Source organism: Hemibagrus wyckioides, linkage group LG06 (assembly GCF_019097595.1).
Source record: "Hemibagrus wyckioides isolate EC202008001 linkage group LG06, SWU_Hwy_1.0, whole genome shotgun sequence".
Taxonomy (NCBI): Eukaryota; Metazoa; Chordata; class Actinopteri; order Siluriformes; family Bagridae; genus Hemibagrus; species Hemibagrus wyckioides.
The window spans coordinates 37,754,260-37,775,141 of NC_080715.1; the positions used below are offsets into that span (position 1 = coordinate 37,754,260).

Genomic DNA, 20,882 nt, shown 5'->3' on the forward strand with positions numbered 1-20,882 from the left:
TATTTCACAGTGACCTGGTTTAGAGCACGGTAATCAACACAGGGACGGAGTCCTCCATCCTAATTGGCCACAAAGAAAAAACTTGAGGCTGCCAGGGACTTGGAAGGGTGGATATAGCCTTGCTTTATGGCTTCTTGAATGTATTCCTCCATGGCCTGGTGTTCCGGTAGGGATAGGGAATATATTTTGCCTTGTGGCACTGGGGCATCCGGAAGGAGATCGATACAGCAATCCCAAGGTTGATGGGGGAAGCTTGGAAGCCTTGCGGGGACAGAACATGTCTCGGTAGTCCGAGTATTGGGGAGGAATGGACAGAAGTTGTTGTTGGTGTGGACTCTCTATGGACATGAATTGTAGAGGTAAGGTCGGAGTTTCAGGTACTTGAAGCAGGAGGTTGGAAAACTACGATGGAAGCAGTTTTCTCCCCACTTCAGAATCTGTCTGGTGGCCCAGGAAATGGTTGGGGTAGGCTCCATAATCCAGGGACCTCCAGGGACAATCTTTGATGTGGACTCTAGAACCAGAAAGTGGATGTTCTCAGAGTGCAGGAAGCCGATCCTCATGTGAACTGGCCCCACAAAGTAGTGCACTGTCCCCCGTCCTAGGGGACTACCAGTGATGGAATGTGGTGCAGTGTGGTAATGGACAGGGTTAGGGCTCTTCTTGAGGCTCAGCTGGTGGCAGAGGTCGGCGGAGATGAAGTTGCTGGCTGATCCAGAGTCTAGGAGCGCGTGAACTGTAATGGGAGATGCACCGCAAATCAGTTCTATGGGAGTGGTGAGTGGCTTTAAGTGATTAGGAGAATAGGTAATAGTACTCACCGCGGGGCATACTGGGCGTGAGGGACATGCAGGCAGTGCATGTCCTGTTTGGCCCCAGTAGAAGCAAAGGCCCTTGGTCAGCACTGCATGAAAAGGCAAATTTTTGTCCCTGTGAATGCCTTATGACCCCTCTAATCACCGGCAGTTATTGACAATTCACAGCCTGGGAAGTTCCTGTTCACAAGTGACAGAAACAGTTGTTATCGTACCAGGGGGTGTATGGGGAGGGAGGTGTGTGTGGAGGTACAAGGTGCAAAATGTGAATTAGCATATGAATGAAACCACCTTGAATGTTCTACAGTACCTACTGGATGAAAGCACAATTTTTAAAACAGAAAGATAACCTGTGATGTGTTGCTATTGGTCAGTCTGGGCAATTATAATACCGTTTTGAGTAATCCCCTCCCTTTTCCCTTTTGTTATATGTATGTATATATATATATATATATATATATATATATATATATATATATATATATATATATATATATAATTTTTTTATTTATATTTATTATTTATTATTATTTATTTATTATTATTTATATATTTATTTTATAGACATTTGGGAGAGACATGTTGATTAAATGTAAGAGTTTTATTAAATAGACATATGAAATATAAGTACACAAAAAGTAGCCAGAGATTAATGTCATGGCATTAAATGTCTTTTTGCTGCCTGGGGTCGTAGGTATGCAGTGGCGTTCTGTTAGATGGAAGCCCAGTTCGCAGATGCCAGTGATGCAGTGCTGCACACTTTGAACTGGCTTCTAGTCTCGCCTGCAGCTTAGCACACAGATTGCTGAGCTCCTGGCTGCGGAACGATGGAGGTCTCACAATCCACCCCGAGACTCCATCAACGGCACCATCTTCTTTGCCTAACATCAGGTCAGCGGTGATTCCCCTCCAGAAGACCACTTTGTCCGCAGCCAGTACACTTTGCTTCGCCTCTAAGTGCTGAAAACACAATTGTTACATATAATAAGCAACATGTACATCATAACAGTTTATAATGATGCAACAAAAATAAGTAAAACGAATTTATTTCTAAATCGGTCTTACCCTCTTCCTCCTCTGGCAACTCCGGGCTGAGGTCTTATTAGCTGCAGCCACATTTGCTAGCTCTGGCTGTACCGGAAATTTCTATGCATGGTTTCATAGTATGTATTGCAGGCAACTAGAAAAAAATGAATGGGTTTGTTAAAAAACACAACCAACCAAACATATCTACACAGATAAATAGCAAAAGCAGAATTAAGAACAACATGGTGACAACAAAATATAATAACACTTTATACTTTATGTGGCTTGGACGAACTTTCGGTCCTAGCTTTGTGTTGTTCTTGTGTTTGAACTCTATGTTGTGTGTTTATGTAGCACCAGGTCCTGGAGAAATGTTGTTTCATTTCACTATGTACTGCGTCAGCGATATGTGGTTGAAATGACAATAAAGCTTCTTGAATCTAACAAGTAAATAACAACAACAACAACAACACAGTGAAAATTACTTACCAACAAAGTCAGTTTTATCCAGGCCTTCATCACGCAATTCCGGGCTTATGGATAGTGCTCCACTAAAAGGAGGTGACCGTCTCATTATATGGCGAGTTTAATCTGTGGAGGCAAAAAGTACAGAGTTAAAACAACGTGTTTATTTGCTTCTGAAATAACAGAGTGCATGTTAGCCCATATCTTTCATCCGTGATCTAGCACCTGATTGGCCGAGGCTCGTCACATGCGAAGTGACATAACCAGGAAGAGCTCGGAGAGCATTAAACTGTACAGTGGAGCCTCTGTCTCCCTTCCAGCAAACAGTCTTGGATGAGGATGACAGAAATGCGATGTTGACCATGTAACATCAAATGTAAATGAAAATTGTATAACTGAGATTGACTGTTTTGCCAAGACATGCAAAAGGGTAACCCACCATTGACCCTGTAGCAGAACCACCGCTGGCTATTATCAAGAGGTTTATTGTTGTACATGTTGTGTCAAAAGGTAATAATTTAAACATGTCATTGCACAAGTCTCCTGGCTTCATCCCCATCCAGACCATCATTTTTATGAAAAACCCATAGAAATTTGGAGTTTGCAGGGAAAGACATCTGATACCCAGCATCATTTCTCCCTGTTGAGCACATTGTCGGAACAGAAAAAGTTACTGTAGTCATGCCACTATGTACAGTGGTTGAGGTCTAGGAGTGCTGTGAGGATCAGACTATTGTCTTAAAATGTTATACTATTTTTTTTAACTTTATTTAATCATTTGCTATATACTTTTAGTTGTATACAATAAAAAGTATTTTCTTTTCTTTAATTTGGAGCCTTAGAGATACAACATTGTATGTAACATACCACTGTATGTTCCTACATGTAGCAGAATGACAATAACGCTCAGTTGATTTCACTTTCATTAAATGTGTTAGATAAATAAACTGAATTGATAAAGCACTGAACAAATGTGGATTTTCTTTATTTTGGTATTGTTGTTTTTTAAAAAAACATTTATTTGTTATATATAATTATATATATATATATATATATATATATATATATATATATATATATATATATATATATAAGAAAATCCTCATTTTCAATGCTTCATATATATATATATCACACACACACACTGTCAGGAACTGCTGGACTGTTCCCTGCCTGGCCTGAGGAGGGCGCTGGCAGGTGAACCCGAGAAGCCTGCTTGTTCGTGTGTCGTTCGTGTGATTACCTGTCCTATTGTTCTCTCCCCTGATTGTTTCACCTGTACCCAGTTTACCCTAATGTCTAGCCCTATAAATAGGGATCCTTTTATGCTTGTCTTTGTCCGTGATTGTTTTGCTGTTACTTGTGCCGTGGTTCCAGGCTGTGGCTGCTCCTGTTCGGCTTTCGTATTAGTCTTCAGTATTCTCAGTTTACCATGCCATGTCTCGTCACCTGTCTGTTTCCCCATGTCCTGTCTTTATGTAATAAAGCAGCGGTTCGCTAAATCCTGTGTCTAGGTCTGCGTTCAGCCACGTGCTAGCGTGGGCACGTGCACCATGGACGGCCTGGGTTCAAGCCCCGCCTAGGGCGAGGATCCCGGCCGTGACACACACATTTGTTTATTATTATTAATGTTTTGTGTCTTTTAGTGGTATACAAGGTAATTAGTCTAACTAGACGCGATGTGATATGATCATAGTCCGCACACACATACTTACATACAAGAGCGTACATGCATAGAGAGATACACCCCTCCACTTCTTATGGCTTTCCTTATAAAACTTGAGGGATTTATTATATATTTCTGCTATTAAACGTCTATAATCAGTCTCTCCTCATCCATTTTTGATGATTAATATTAATTAATGCGCAGAACTTTCATTGTGCTCTCTGTATAGGAGCTGTCAGCCATCAGCCGCTTTCTAAAACTGGTTAGTTTGGTCAGGACAAAAACTGATTAACATGGAAAAGATCCATTTTATGGCGTGTCGCTGCATCATGTCGCGTGTAGCTAGGACACGATGTAAGACAAATCTCAATTCAAAATTCAAGCAACAATTTAAAAGTCTATAATTAAAATAAGACTGAGCTTTTTACACTAGATTTTCTTTACATTTGGGTAATAAGCCCACTCTCAATCAGTGAATCCCCCCTCCCCACACTACCCTGGTTTGCATTTGTATAGCTCACTGTAGTCATTTACATATAAAAGCTAAACCCAGGCCAAGGAGATAGGAACATGGGGGGGTCAACTGCCAAGCCTATTTAATGTCAATTTTTGGCAGTTCCCGACAATTCTCTGTGCTGCCTGCACATTCCCATGAACAGTCATTACCCTGAAATTCTGTGGCAATTTACAGTGTCGTTAACTGAGGAAAATCCCACTTTTCATGCAGTGTGTGTGTGTGTGTGTGTGTCAGTATTTACAGGGCACAGGTATTTGTACATGGACACTACACAGGAAAAACTAACCCTTATATAAAGACAGGCTTTATAGCTTGTAAGCTGTTTCCTACATAAAGTGCTTAAAAATAAAAATATAAACATCACAGTAGAAGAAAATATGAAGTACTACAGCGGGACAGTCTGACTTGGTCACTCATACAGAATAACTAATGTGTGCTGGACACTCCTGTGTCTGGGGAATCAGTTTTAAACAAATGACCAGCGAGGATCTAAGCAGATTGACTTTAACAGAAACTTGCTGCTCTACAGATTCAGAGGAAAAAAGTTCAGATTCAGCTCAGTCAATATTTCAGTATTCAGTAACTAATGCTTTGGTGTGTGATGGACAATTACAGTATTTGTGCAGTAATCTTATTCTGCTTTACATAAAAAAATATGAAAAATAAATTTTACTTGGTGACTGGTCAAATATCAACAATAACAGTTGATCAATATGGGTTATGCTGTATAACATCAGTAATGTTAATATATGATTAACTGATTGATTAAGAGTTACTGATTACGTTAGCTTACTTAGCTAACTAAAGTGTAACTAGCCATACAGGACATAATTAAGATAATGACAGATTTATTCACATACACAAGAATTCAATGCTACGAGCTAACATTAGATACATATTAAAGAAAATGGCCATTATGATTACCACAGGACGCTCACCTCTACATGATTTCACAAAATATGATTCTTGGATTCTTGTAAGTGTAGTCTTGTATGTTAAGTCTTGTAAGTCCTGTATGTTATTGAGGCAGAGCAGGAATCTGAATATGAAAGACTTTCTTCTGTTCTACAACTTAAAACAAATCCTGCATGTCAGACCACGGGTCATAGGTGTGCAGGTGGCAGGATGTGGTCAGGGTTTTCTTCCATCGTAGGCTACAGGCTGTGTATTTTAGGCTGTGACACTGCAGTTTTAATGTTCTACTGAACTGTTTGCACTCGCTGCATTTAATGAAACCAATAAAACCTTATGTTGGTTCAATAATAATATGAGCTCTGTTTCTCGGTTTGCTGTGCTGTAATTGGACAATTTTTAGTACTAAAGTAGTACTAAGTACAGTTTTAAGTATTGGGAGATGTGGGATAATGTAGAGGAGTAGAAAGTATGATATGTTACTTCAAAATGTAGTGGAGTGAAAGTAAAAAGTCTTTTTATTTATACTTTAGTAAAGTACAGATACTGGAAAAAGATATTTAAATACAATAACCAATTACGTTTACTTTAATACTGCATTTACTTCTGTAATATTAAGACCACCCCCTTTCTTTAATAAAGGACCGTAATGAGACGAATTGTAATGTGATTTTATTTGCCATGTGTATCAGTGTACAAGCAACAAACAAGCTACAACAACTAAAAATTTATTGCTTAAACATACATTTCATGCTAATATCCTAATAAAGTTGTGACCATGCATGGTTTTGATTTACACAAATATTCCATGTGTCCACCACAAAACAAAAAGACAAACAAAAGTTTAATAGATCTAATATCATTTTAGAAGTATCTTCTGTACCACGTATCCTACACAAAACCTATCCCAGGGAACTCGGGGGACACCCTGGATGGGCTACCAACATAGAGAAATCTGCACACTCATTTACACACAAAATACATTTTAAAGATGTTCATCAGCCTACAATGCATGTCTTTGGACCTTAAAGAGACCAAAAAAGCACAGGGAGAAGATTCTAACTTCTCATACACACAGGGCAGGGGAGAGAATCAAACCCTGAACCCCAGAGGAACAAGTTGAACATGAACTAAATCAGACCTGGTGAGATGTCTGGAAAAAGCTGATTGTGTGAAAAACAGGATCCCTAAAAATCCTTAAACATTGTATATGGAACCCATTTCAGCAGCAGTAAGAGTGACTTTATAAAACTTAATTAGTTAAAAAAGTCACTTGTGCCAAAATATACCCGCTCTCAGCTGAATAACACAGGCAGCAGTTTTGACACTGCCTGATTTCTACGTCTGAAACACTTTTATTTAAACCTGTGATTTGATCACAAATAGCTAACATTTAGATAATAATAATTGTGTTTAAATAGTGATAATGTTGTTGTTTTTCTTTCAGCTGCTCCCTATTGGAGGTTACCACAGCAGATCATCTGGTCCACATATTTGATGTGACACAGGTTTCACGCCGGATGCCCTTCCTGATTCAACCCTCCCATTTCATCTGGACACTGAGAGTTAATCCCTCAGTGTCTGGGTTAGTGCCCTACACAGGAATCAAACCCGGGCTGCAGGAATGAGAGCATGGGATCCTGCAGCACTACTACTACTACTACTACTACTACTACTAATAATAATAATAATAGAGTCTGATGTAATGCATGAGGTACAACCACAGGACTGGTTCACATCAGCGGTCCTGCACTGTGTCTGTTCTCAGCACTTGTTCTCACAGTGAAGCAGGTTGTACAATTCATCAGCATGAAGATAACTTCACACAATAATATCAGCTATACAGACATTATCAAGCATCAGCCAGGTGACTGTGTACAGAGACAACTAATGTAGAGGACGTTGTAGCATTGTACCATGCAGAAAGAATACTGTGTAATACTCCACACTCAACAAGACCACTGTCACAAACCCTTTAACTAACTATAAGTGTGTTTTACAAAAACTCATTTTGAAATCCACGAACGTTCTTTTTTCTTTTTTCTAAGAATGTTTCACAAAAGATATAAAATGACATGTAGACTCAAAATATTATTGCTGAGATTATTCATCAGCACACATATGATTAAATCTGCCATTTATGGCTAGAAAAAAAATGACAGTAAAATAAACCGAACCGATATCATGAATCCTGTGCTTATCATGGTATGTATTTAATCTACTGTATGATTTCAGCATTATTCTATATATTTACTGCAGATTAGTTTGTTACAATGCTGGCGTATTCGGTTTTCTCTCCAGCGTTGATCTGGACCCGAGCTGCTCCGGCTGTGTGAATGTGGCTTACAGTAGAGTAAGTAACATCAGGTACAGTCTGTGAAAGACAGAAGAGGAAAATTATTCATATAACACTTCTGTCACTTCTACTGTTGACTTTAAGAAGCAAATAAAATCCTGTAAAGACGACAAATCTCTAAATCTGACTTCTTTCTTTACACCATGTGTTGTTCTGTACATTTAAGACTTAAAGATGTCACATGATAATAAAAATCCAGCTGAATCCAGACCTGTGTGTACACTAACCTGATCCTTCTGCTTTGGACGTCCTTCAGTAATCACCTTCTTTCCACATCTTCCTCCTAATGAGAAAAGACCTCAGAAATCACACCTCTAGTGGGAACTACAGACTTTCACTATTTGAAGTAATCAGGTGAAGTGTGGAGGCTGCTGTTCTGCTTCAGCTCACATACATTAACACTGAGTGATGCAAAGAGCCACAGTTTAAACTTTATTTTACAGTGAAACTACTTACTGAATTACTGACTGACTTGATCTGATCTGATTCACTAAAGAAAATTTATGGAAATTGTACTAGAAAAAAAATGTTCACAATTCACAATACACCTCACAAAATCACAAATCAGTTATTAGTTAATCACTTTCAAAATCTGTGTGTGTGTGTGTTGTACCTTTGCGTCTCCAACAAATAAATGCCACTACACCGATTACCACCAACAGAAAAGCCGCAGCAATGCCGAACACTGTGTAATAAAACACCAATAATGTTAATAAATGTAATACTGGTATTTTTTTTTATTGCTGATGAAAAGTTTTGGCACCCAGAGGTCTGCTGTGAGTTTGTTGTTTATCTTGTTCCAGTGTTGTTGAGGATGATGAAGGTGGAGAGTTTGTTGTTTTACTTGGAGGCTGTTCTGATGGAGGTCTTCTGTCTGTTTTCCCCGAGTGTGTTGAAGTTTCTCTTCTTCCTCCTGAAAAGACAAAACATATTAAATCTAAAGTCTGTTTTTAATCACTGTTAGTAATATGACACATGACACTGGAGTAAAGCATGTTCACAGTCATTAATGAAAAAATGTACCTTTAACATTTAGTCTGAAATCTTTTCTCTCTGCCTGTACAGAACATCTGTAGTTTCCCTGGTCCTCTTCAGTCAGGTCTGATAGGAGTAGAGAGAGGTTTCCTGGAGAGTTTTTACTGACCAGTTTGACTCTGTTTCTGTGATGTCCAGTCTGTTCAGGGTAAATTTCCTGATAATGATTGCTATTAGATTCTGTTGGTATTGAAAACTCCCATTTTAGAGACTTTGGTTTGTTCTGTAGGTCAGTGCAGACACAGGGCAGAACTACAGACTCTCCTGTGAACACAGTCATGTCCTCTACCTCTGCCTTCTTCACCAGCTCACAGCCTGAAAACACAACATTTACAGTTAATAATAGAAATACTGCAATTATTAATATTCCCTGCTGTTGTGGAAATCACAACATTTTCTGATAGAAACCAGAAGAGATTTTTAAAGGACCTGTTTAAATTCTCTAAATGAATCTAATATCAGGACTCTGATACCCAATACTGAAGCATTACTGACTTATTTTTATTTTAATAACTGTAAAATCTTTAATAAACTTTAATATTTGTTTTATTCCAGCTGATGATGCTCCTACAAATGGAAACAATTCCTCCAGTTAAAATCCTTCACCTTCCATAAAAACAATAAAATAGTTGTTAACATACACTATATTGCCAAAAGTATTCGCTCACCCAACCAAATAATCAGAATCAGGTGTTCCAATCACTTCCATGGCCACAGGTGTATAAAATCAAGCACCTAGGCATGCAGACTGTTTTTACAAACATTTGTGAAAGAATGGGTCGCTCTCAGGAGCTCAGTGAATTCCAGCGTGGAACTGTGATAGGATGCCACCTGTGCAACAAATCCAGTCATGAAATTTCCTCGCTCCTAAATATTCCACAGTCAACTGTCAGCTGTATTATAAGAACATGGAAGTGTTTGGGAACGACAGCAACTCAGCCACGAAGTGGTAGGCCACGTAAACTGACGGAGCAGGGTCAGCGGATGCTGAGGTACATAGTGCGAAGAGGTCGCCAACTTTCTGTAGAGTCAATCGCTACAGACCTCCAAACTTCATGTGGCCTTCAGATTAGCTCAAGAACAGTGCGCAGAGAGCTTCATGGAATGGGTTTCCATGGCCGAGCAGCTGCATCCAAGCCATACATCACCAAGTGCAATGCAAAGCGTCGGATGCAGTGGTGTAAAGCACGCCGCCACTGGACTCTAGAGCAGTGGAGACGCGTTCTCTGGAGTGACGAATCGCGCTTCTCCATCTGGCAATCTGATGGACGAGTCTGGGTTTGGCAGTTGCCAGGAGAACGGTACTTGTCTGACTGCATTGTGCCAAGTGTAAAGTTTGGTGGAGGGGGGATTATGGTGTGGGGTTGTTTTTCAGGAGCTGGGCTTGGCCCCTTAGTTCCAGTGAAAGGAACTCTGAATGCTTCAGCATACCAAGACATTTTGGACAATTCCATGCTCCCAACTTTGTGGGAACAGTTTGGAGCTGGCCCCTTCCTCTTCCTCTTCCTCTTGATTGCGAAGATGGGGGGTGGTGCAGAGCAGGTGTGTTTTTTTGATGCTCGTGAAAATGTTTCCCAAAAGGTTGCTTGAAGTGAGTAATTCCGACTGGTTAATGTTAAGATGTCTTCACAAGAATCGATCAAACCTGCCAGGATAAAATTAGACCTCAAATGGAAAGATCTGTCGCCTAATATCGGAAAAAATGATGAGGCTAGAGAACATGACTATGCAATGGAGGTTACGGTGCAAAGTAAAAGAGAACGTGGAGATGGCTCCCTTCCTTCAACACAGAGTAAAACTCCTGCAGAGAAAAGGGTTAAGCCATCAACTGACAAAAAGACGAAATCTCCAACGAAACCATTCTGGACGCCATTGTAAATCTGTAAAGGAGAGTGGATGGGAAGCTAGCGGATTTAAGTGAACAATCCAAACAAAGCAGCACCATGATTGCAAGTTTAATGAAGGTGATTCAGTTCAACCCGGAAGAGGTGAAGGAATGTAAGAAAAGAGTAAAGGGTTTGGAGTTACAGAATGATCATCTGCGCAAGGAGAATTGGGAGCTGAAAGAGAGAGTGAGAGAACAAGAAAGATACAGAATGAGGTGGTGTCTCCGTTTAAAAGGTATAGAAGAAAAAAAGGACGATGATATCAGATCATGTGTCATACTGTATGAATCCTTGTTAAGATTGCACCTGAGATGGAAGCTAAGATGGATGAGGCCGTCGACATAGTCCACAAGCTGGGAAGGACGATGGACAATAAAAGCAGTCTGTCATCGTGCTGTTCACTCAAAGGCAGGTGAAGGAGGAAGTCTGGCGCAGAAGCAAAAATTTGCCGGTCTGTAAAACAGAGGGAGTTCGACTGGCCGAGATTTGGAAGACAGATGGAAGTTGTGGCCTCAAATTGATCCAGCTAGGAGGGCAGGAAAATCGATCTTTTTTCGTGGTCCATATGGTTTCACTGAAGGACAACGGATTGATCCTGACGGGTGAAGGGTTACATTTCTAATTGACAGGTAGTTGGAAACCTTTCCGTGGGACACTGGAGCTCTATCTTTAAATTACGGTTCAGAGGGACTGAGTGTGAGTTTACAAGTGGTTCAATTTGTGTTTCTATTTACTAATTCTCCTTTTTTATTTTTTTGTTCTATTGTTAATGATTACGGACAAAATTGTATTTGGTTCTCTGAATGTTATGGGCTTAAAAGATACTGTTAAAAGAAAAGCGTTTTTTTTTTTTCATTTTGTAAATGTCAGAAAGCACATTGTGTGTTTCTACAGGAGACTCATTCTTCTGATTTGGATACTTCTTTTTGGACCAATCAATGGGGTGACAAGATTTTTTTCAGCCATGGTTCTAATCGTTCTGGAGGAGTGGCAATATGCTTCAACAAATGTCCTGGGGAAGTCATCCCTTATAAAGCTGATGGTAGCAGACACTGGGTGATGGTGGTACTGAAAATTGATGTTCTTTTTTCATTTTAATTAATGTCTATGGCTTTAACAACGCAGTTCAAAACCAAAATTTAGTAGAAGAGATTTCTAATATGATCTCAGAAGCTAAAGCACTTTACCCATCCGAAAATATTTTAGTAGGAGGGGACTGGAATATGGTTCCAGACGAATGGAAAGACAGATGGCTCAATATGAGTGTCGACTTTTTGAAATCAGAAAATAATTTGATTGATGTTTGGCGATACTTAAATCCAGAGGTTGATTCTTTCTCATGGTTTAAACCTAATGGGGAGAGCAAGTCTAGAATTGATTATTGGATGGTTAGTGACAATATTTTAAAATATGTTTCACAGTCTACAATTTCTAAAGCTCCGCTAACAGACCATTGCTTTATAGATATCGTTATAGAACCAAAATTTATGCAATTTAGGAACAAAGGTTGTTGGAATTGTAATGCCTTTCTTTTGAAGAATGAAGAATTCTGCAATAAAATGAAGGAATTAATACAGGGTATAGTGAGATATGATTCTTTTGATTGTAATGCAAGTAAATGGGAATTTTTAAAATTAAAAATTACAGATTTCTCTATAAGTTTTTCTAAAATATTAAACAAAGAGAAAATGGAGCAGGAAAGGGATTTAATTTGTGAAATAAGCCGATGCTGTAATAAACCTGTTTTAAATCATTTGGAAAATGATAAGATTTTGGAGCTGCAGAGTAAATTAGATTATTTGTATCTCGTGAGGGCACAGGGTGCTTTTATAAGATCACGTGCCAAGTGGATAGAAGAAGGTGAAAAAACTCTTCTTATTTTAGTAATTTAGAAAAAATTAGGTAACAAAGGAACTCTATCAGTAGTTTACTGATCCAAGAAGAGGAATGCAAAGATTTTAGAAATTTTTTTGAAAAAAGTGTTTCAGTTTTATTCCAAACTTTATTCTTCAGAGTTCTCCTCAGATGAGTCTGATCTTCTTTTTGATAAAATCCAGAACTTTATTCCACGTATTGATGATGCTTTTAAAGTTTTATGTGATTCAGATCTTTGAGGAATTGGGTTGAGTTGTGGAGAGAATGGCTTTAAATAAATCCCCAGGGACAGATGGGCTCACTAGTAATTTTTTGAAGTTTTTTTGGACAGATTTGAGAAATTTGTTATTCAGTTCCTTGACAGTGTTGGATAGGCAAAAAAGTCAGGTTGCTCCTGTTTGCTGTTTGTTTCCTAAAAATGAACAACAAATTCCACTAGCCTTACACTCTGTTAACCTTTTCTCTAAATCTTCAGGGCTTTATTTGAACCTAAAGAAATGTGAAATGTTAACTTTGCATGAGTTTCCTTTACTGACATTGTTTAATATTCCAATTAAAAAGGAAGTTAAATATCTTGGAATTACTATTTCTAAAGATAGAGAAATAATGGAGAATAAAAAAGTTTTGAATAACATAGACAAATGTAAATTCACTTTGAATAGATGGTTGCAGAGGGATCTCACAATTTTTGGTAGGGTTCTTTTGTCTAAAATGGATAGTTTGTCTAGACTCATCTACCCAGCAATTTTGTGCGTGCGCAGAACAAACCTGAGTTTCCGCACATGCGCAGAACAAACCTGAGTTTCCGCACATGCGCAGAACAAACCTGAGTTTCCGCACATGCGCAGTGTAAATCATGTTTCCGGTACAGATGGCGGTGTGACACCCCCCACTATTATGTGAAGTATTGTTAGTGTCACTACATCACCAAGCCGTTTATTGTCTTGTCTAGTGCCATAGTGTTTCCACCTAGCCTGTTTCCTGTTCTAAGTGTGTTTTGGATTAGAGATTTGGATTTGTTTGCTCCGTGGATTGTTTTCTCTGTTACTGAACTGTGTCTGTTTTCTGTTTCTGACCTGCCTTTTGTTTTTGGATTGTTTACTCTGTCTTTTTCTTTATTAAACCACTCTGCATATGGATTCTGCTCCTGCTGCTCATTCATTACAGAAATAAAGTTAACACATTACTTAAGATACATCTTCATTGGGCTACATGACACCTACATAAACCCTTCATAACAACTGACATCAACCTAAATACATATTATATGTAGGCTTATGTAAGTGTTATGAAGGGTTTATACAGGTGTTATGTAGCTCTATAAACGCTACAGTGTTAATGAAAATAAATCATAGATTAGACTGAGAAATGTCTCAAATCCAATCCAACACCAGTTGAAAGTTTCAGGTCAGTCTGATCCCATAATCAGTATTTAATGTCATTTAGAACTCTGTACTGATGTGTCACTATATGACTCCTAGATTAATTCCCCTTTAGTTATAGGAAATGGAGTAGACATTTTTGTTAAATATGTAACTATAATACATTTAAAGACTTATCAAATCTGCTTTCACACTGAATACTAACTATTATTGTGTATTTAAATTCTTTACCTTTAACATAAATCCTGAAGTCTCTGTGTTTCTTCTCAGTTCTGCACCTGTAGTCTCCCTGATCCTCTTCTCTCAGGTCAGATATGAACAGAGACAGATTACCAGGAGAAATGTTATTAAACAGCTGAAGTCTGCCACGGTAGTGTTCATCATTTAACACGTCAGTCAGAGATCCTGTTCTGAAGGTCATCCAGGTGAATGTCTGAGGTTTGGTGTTCAGGTCAGAGCAGGAGCAGGGTAACAGAACTGAACCTCCTTGGTGTTGGGTGATTTCTACCAGGTCATTATCACCAGAGAGATCACAGCCTACAGAAACACACATACAAAAACTCAGAATCTACTGAATACTATATGAAGTACAATATTTCAAAATGAAATTCTATTAAAATATTTATGCTTCAGTACAATTCATTCTAAAATTTTGAAATGTTTCTGTTTTACTACTACTGACTACCTAAGAAATAATTAATTGGTACAGATAACTGTTTGTTTGTTTATATTGTGTTTATTTAGGATTGTACCATATTTAAGTGTTGAGTATGATTAGGAAATCTTCAACAGTAGAATGTGTAACACAGGTCAGAAGTTGACTAAGAAAATAAATGATATAATTAAAACAATTGTATTTTTTTTCTTTTCTAAACACTTACTGATAAATGTGAGTTGATGTATGGAAGGAAAAAAATAAAATAATGATAAGTGAAAATAATAAGGAATTAAAGCGCACATAGCCATGTGATGTAGTTGCGTGTGACGTCAGACAGAACACGGAAGTGCGTTTTGAAAACGGGGCATGAATGCTGCTGAATCTGTGACTGAACTTCATGGATTAAGGGATGATTGTGAGATGTAATGTCCGGTCGATGGATGTACACATGGATTAATAGTGATACTCATGGACTTTTTTTTCCTTTTTGGATTAAACTGATACTTTTCTCAATCTGAGATGGCGAGCCACCCTTAGGAAATCGACCCCGATCTAACATTGATGCTAACCACTGGAAACCCCTTTCAAGTGGAAGTTATTTTTTGTTTTCGTTGAGGACCACTTACAGATAGGACTAAATTCAACCTTGCACTACATTCAAGTGAACTTTATACGAGCTTCATTAAGGTCTTTGTGAAACACACAGAGGATATTGAACTTTCCAAGGATCTCTAATAGAGACTGTGCACTTTCTTTAATGTTTTTTGTTCTTGATATTCACGAATGTTTTGAGTTTGTATGGTTCATGTTAGTTTTCTGAACTTGGTATTCCTTTGTCTGAGTCCTTGAAAAAAAGTTATATATTTCATGTTGGGTAAATCTGGTATCAGGCAAAACCTAAAATTAATATCCTCCTTTAATGGAACATAGACCTATAACCAAACAAATAGAAACAAAATTAAAAGGGTACTAAACAGAACTAAACTGAGTAGCAATATATATATATATTACAAACTAAAACTCCAAAATAGATAAACTAATAATAGGCCTCCTCTAAAAGACATAAAACAGGTGGACACTAGAATTGAAACCCATTCAACTACAATTGTTATTTTTTTCTTCTCTTTTATTGTTTATACATATGTACAACTGATTTATTTTGCCTGTTTATTGTTTCACGCTAGTTAATACAAAGCTCAATTTCTCTAACATTGTGTGGTCCCTTTTACTTAACTACACTCGTCCCTCCTCACAGAACCTAGTAACTGGTCCATCACTACATTATTACCAATGGGTGCTCTTTGTGTAGTCTGGATGGGGCACCCGTTACAAATGGCTCTCCCTTTTAGTTTTCATAGCTAGTCTTGTCTCTCTCTCTCTCTCTCTCTCTCTCTCTACATCAGGGGTCTCCAACAGTTTTTCCTCTGAGAACTTTTGACAAAATGAAGGTGGCCAAGAGCTACTCATGTTATAATATTATATATTTTTAGTAGCATTTATTTACACAGCTTATTGCAGTAAACCAAACCAGCTGAATAAGCTATTGCTGTGTGAACTAAAAAATAAATATCAGTGTCAAACAGGTATATTTTGTTTTCTTTATCCTTTATCCAAACTACTTCAATTTGTGTTTATAGATTTAAGTTTCTATAACGCTTCCATGTACGGTCTTGGTGCTAGCTGTGTGTCAAATCGATTGATGAACGTCTTTATTAAAGTGTGTGATGCGCGTGGAGGAGCATGATTTGTCCGGGGAGTCAGATTTCGGTACAGCACACGAAAGGGGTGGGACGTTTTTATTCATTTATTCATTTATTTATTTTAGATGTGTATTTGATATTAACATGATTATTGTGCAACATGCTTGATTGGGATGAAATTTAAACAGGTTTAATGAGTTAATTTGATTTTATCAATTTTGTACATATTCTATTAAACTTTAGGTGAGCTACTCAGAAGTGTGTGTTGGAGACCCCTGCTCTACATGCTTCTCCTCTTATACCAGTGATTCAGACCCCTTCAGCCTTCTAGACCTGCCTGATCCATCATGATGACCTACTTCTGATTGAACTTGGAAACCTCTAGCTGCTGCTGAGGATGGTCTCATGAGATTACTGAATATGGTACCATTTAGAAACCATGAAGCTGGTTTTATTACCTTATGATGCATTTCCTTGTGCTCCTGTCTACTTTCTTCATCACTTCGCCTATCTCAGATCTTTTCTGCCAGCCTCTTTCTCCTTATACTTTCCTGTACTTCCTCATTCCACCACCAAGTCTCTTTGTCTTCTTTCCCCTGTCCAGATGTCACACCTAGTACGTACCTAGCTGTCTCCCTCACCACTTCTGCAGTACCTGACCAACTGTCCAGTCTCCCTTCATCCCAGCACCTGTCCCATCTCCTCTCTGAATTTCACACAACAGTCTTCTTCCTTTAGCTGCCACCACCTGATCTGAGATTCAGTCTTTGTTCTCTTCCTCATCCTCACTGCTAAAATCATCCTACAGACTACCATCCTGTGCTGTCTAGTTACACTCTCCCCTGCCAACACCTTACAGTCTCTAATCTCTTTCAGGTTGTATCTCCTGCATAGGACATAGTCCACCTGTGAAGATTTTTACTGAGTTTATTTTATTGCATTGTGTCAGTTTTTAAAATACCAGTGTTGATAAATGCATGTAACTAATTTTTATGCAAAATAAAAACTCTAAATATGATGTAATGTAGGAAGTGAAGTTGGTGGTCAGAGCGACAGCAGTGAAAGAGAGACAGCAGAAAAAGGTGTGAAATTCACACACATCTATTTACAGCTAAGACCAGAGTGAAGAAGTGATGTACAAGTTACAGGAAATAACTTTTCTACTATGCTTTATATGAGTTATTATAGATACATTCAATAAGACAGAGATTGAGATAATGACAGAGACATTATCAAGCATCAGCCAGGTCACTGTGTACAGAGACAACTAATGTAGAGGACGTTAGGATTGACCGCAGGTGGACCAGTGATTCCCCTCCCCCCATGCACCAGAGACTTTTTAACAAGGACACTGACAAGTATTCACAGTTTATAAAACCACAGACACATGAACAACTAGCATTCTCATAGTTCTGCAGAGCCAATGTGAGACACCCAGCATGTCAGAGTGACCACATGACTGTGGTCAGGGCAACGTGGGGGCTGATGGGAGAATGACAACTTCCTCTTTCTCTAACAGGGTATTAAACTTTTCCCCCCTTTTTTCCCTTTATCAAAGAATGCTTCACAAAAGATATAAAATGACGCATAGACTCAAAATATTATTTCTGATATTATCCATCAGCACACAGACACATTATTGCCAAAAGTTTTGGGACATCTGCCTTTACATGCAAATGAATTTTAATGCCACCCCTTTCTTCATCCAGAGGGTGTAATGGGTGTTTATGGGAATTTTTGACCATTCCTCTAGAAGTGCATTTGTGAGGTCAGGCACTGATGCTGGATGAGAAGGCATGGCTCACAGTCTTCACTCTAATTCATCCCAAAGGTGTTCTATCAGAGGATAGTTGAGGTCAGAACTCTGTGCAGGCCAGTCATGTTCCTCCACACCAAACTCGCTCATCCATGTCTTTATGGACCTTGCTTTGTGGACTGGTGTACAGTCATGTTGGAACAGGAAGGGGTCATCCCCAAACTGTTCCCACAAAGATGGAAACATGAAATTGTCTAAAATGTCTTGGTATGCTGAAGCATTATGAGTTCCTTTCACTGGAACTAGGGGGCCAAGCCCAACCCCTGAAAAACACCCCCACACCATAACCCAACCCTCCACCAAACTTTACATTTGGCACAATGCCATCAGGCAAGTACCGTTCTCCTGGCAACCGCCAAACCCAGACTCATCCATCGGATTGCCAGACAGGAAAGTGTGATTGGTCACTTCAGAGAACACATTTCCACTGCTTTAAAGTCCAGTGGCGGTGTGCTTTACACCACTGCATCTGACACTTTGCACTGCACTTGGTGATATAAGGCTTGGACGCAGCTGTTCTGTGATTTTACGTGGCCTACCACTTGGTGGCTAAGTTGCTGTTGTTCCCAACTGCTTCCACAACTGTTATAACAGTTGTAGGAAAACATCATTTGAGTTCACTCTAGAATCTACTGTAACATACATTTCTCTTTGAATAATCATTTACATATCCCAGCTCTCACCACCAAATGGTGATCAAATCAGATGCTGATGAGGAACTGTGAACTAGCTGACAGTTGGGGGACCAACTCTGGGGATCTTTCTCCCATCCAGTGCTTTGTTTAAGAGTATCACCTCTAGGGTTTTGTATTGTCACACCTCCAAGTCCTGCCCACTCAAGGCCTTTAAAACCACAAAAACATACAGTATGTTCCTTTTCACTGGACTTGAGGACTACAGTACCACCGCAGTGTGTTCTGATCTCCAATAAAACATTTCTGCTGAACACTACTTCTGAGTCCCCTGAGTCTGCTTCGGTGAATTCACAACACAATTGACTGTGGAATATTTAGTAATGAGGAAATTTCACTAATGGACTTATTGCACAGGTGGCAACCTGTCAGGTACCATGCTTGAATTCACAGAGCTCTTGAGAGCAACCAAATTTTTCACAAATATTTGTAGGAGCAGTCTGCATGCCTAGGTGCTTGATTTTATAAAGCTGTGTCCATGGAAGTGATTCAAACACCTGAATGATTTGGAGGGGTGTCCCAAAACTTTTGGCATTATAGTGTATTATACATACAATTACTCCAGTTAAAATACTTCATCTTTCATAAAAACAATAAAATGGTTGTTAACATATGCTTTTATGGCATGTACCTTAGCTAAATAAAGTTAACACATTACTTAAGTTACATCTTCATACAGTTCATAACAACTGACATAAACCTAAATAAATATTATATGTAGGATTATATTAGTTGTTTGTTAATATGTTAATGTTTATGTTAACTGATTTCACTGGAACACTGACACATGAAGAACAATCACAGAAACTCCACACAGATGGGAACCTGATCTCAGGACTGAAGCAGGGACCCTGGAGCTGTGAGGAGACGACGCTACACACTGCATCACCACACTGCTCATAGATCCACACATTTACACTTTTGTAGAGATGGGAATGAAGTGAAAAATAGAACACATGGATAAGGATAAAGTAGAAATCAGCTGTTTTTTCTATAATTTTATTTATATTTTATAATTTAATTTAAAGATTTTTATTGAATTTATTTTACTGAATTGTGTCAGTTTTGAAAATGTGAAATTTGTTGATAAAAGCAATTAACTAATGTTAAAAAATAAAAACCCTAAATATGATGTAATGCAGGAAGTGGAGTTGGTGGTCAGAGAGACAGCAGTGACAGAGAGACAGCAGTGACAGAGAGACAGCAGAAAAGGGCGTGAAATTCACACACATCTATTTACAGCTAAGACCAGAGTGAAGAAGTGATGTACAAGTTACAGGAAATAACTTTTCTACTATGTTTTATATGAGTTATTATAGATACATTCAATAAGACAGAGATTGTGAGAGATGTAATTCAGTAAATGTGTAAAAACATACACTGTAAGTATTATAGGGATGTAAAATAATCTGACTGTAGAATCCTCCTTATTCATTATCCCACCTCTCTTCATCAGTACATTTTACACTGAAGTTAATCAGGAAGAAAAAATCCACATGATCAAAGCTGAACAGGTCTAAATAAGGACATTATAACACAAGGCAGGATGTGTACGTTTCGGCACACACACACACACACACACACACACACACAGACACACACACACACACACACCAGTCCCTCAGCATGAAATGTCTGAGTGTCTGTCTTTATATACTTTGGTTTTCATGAAACCACAACAAATCAAAATCCAACAACAGTGGTGGGTATACCACAACAAAAAATGTCAATGTCTCAATAATTTGTCATGTGCCCTTGACCATCAATTGCAGCTTGACAACGACGTCTCATGCTGTTCACGAGTCGACTTATTGTCTGCTGAGGCATGGCATTCCACTCTTCTTGAAGGGCGGCCCTCAGGTCATTGAGGTTCTGGGGTGCAGGGTTATGAGCCTCTACACGGCGACTCAGCTGATCCCATAGGTTTTCTATGGGATTCAGGTCTGGAGAAAGTGCAGGCCACTCCATCTGAGGTACCCCAGCCTCCAGCAGCCGTTCCCTAATGATGCGACCTCGATGAGCTGGAGCATTGTCGTCCATGAAGATGAAATTAGGTCTGTGTTGTTCATGCAGGGGCACAA

At 38.8% G+C, this 20,882-nt stretch overlaps 1 protein-coding gene and 1 long non-coding RNA gene across 2 annotated transcripts; both read right to left on the minus strand.

Annotated features, from left to right (window-relative positions):
* Positions 1-1,449: 1,449 nt before the first annotated feature.
* LOC131354844 (uncharacterized) lies at positions 1,450-2,539 on the minus strand. The gene is made up of 3 exons (XR_009204787.1): positions 2,331-2,539; positions 1,881-1,995; positions 1,450-1,775 (listed from the first exon to the last, which is right to left on the minus strand). It is a non-coding gene; the product is annotated as an uncharacterized LOC131354844 (long non-coding RNA).
* Positions 2,540-8,380: 5,841 nt separating this feature from the next.
* LOC131353841 (junctional adhesion molecule-like) lies at positions 8,381-15,152 on the minus strand. Its single transcript, XM_058390915.1, has 4 exons — positions 15,098-15,152; positions 14,167-14,472; positions 8,781-9,107; positions 8,381-8,670 (listed from the first exon to the last, which is right to left on the minus strand). Exons 1-4 carry the CDS (start codon positions 15,150-15,152, stop codon positions 8,495-8,497), a joined length of 864 nt encoding a protein of 287 aa, XP_058246898.1. The 3' UTR covers positions 8,381-8,494.
* Between the last annotated feature and the right edge of the window lie 5,730 nt (positions 15,153-20,882).

Excerpts from the sequence above, each read along its gene's own strand:
- LOC131353841 (XM_058390915.1), bottom strand. The coding sequence starts at position 15,152 with ATGTTAGATCGGGGTCGATTTCCTAAGGGTGGCTCGCCATCTCAGATT. Across the intron at positions 14,473-15,097 it reads GCCATCTCAGATTGAGAAAA|GCTGTGATCTCTCTGGTGAT; the intron begins GTATCAGTTTAA and ends GTGTTTCTGTAG. Across the intron at positions 8,671-8,780 it reads TTTCAGACTAAATGTTAAAG|GAGGAAGAAGAGAAACTTCA; the intron begins GTACATTTTTTC and ends TTGTCTTTTCAG.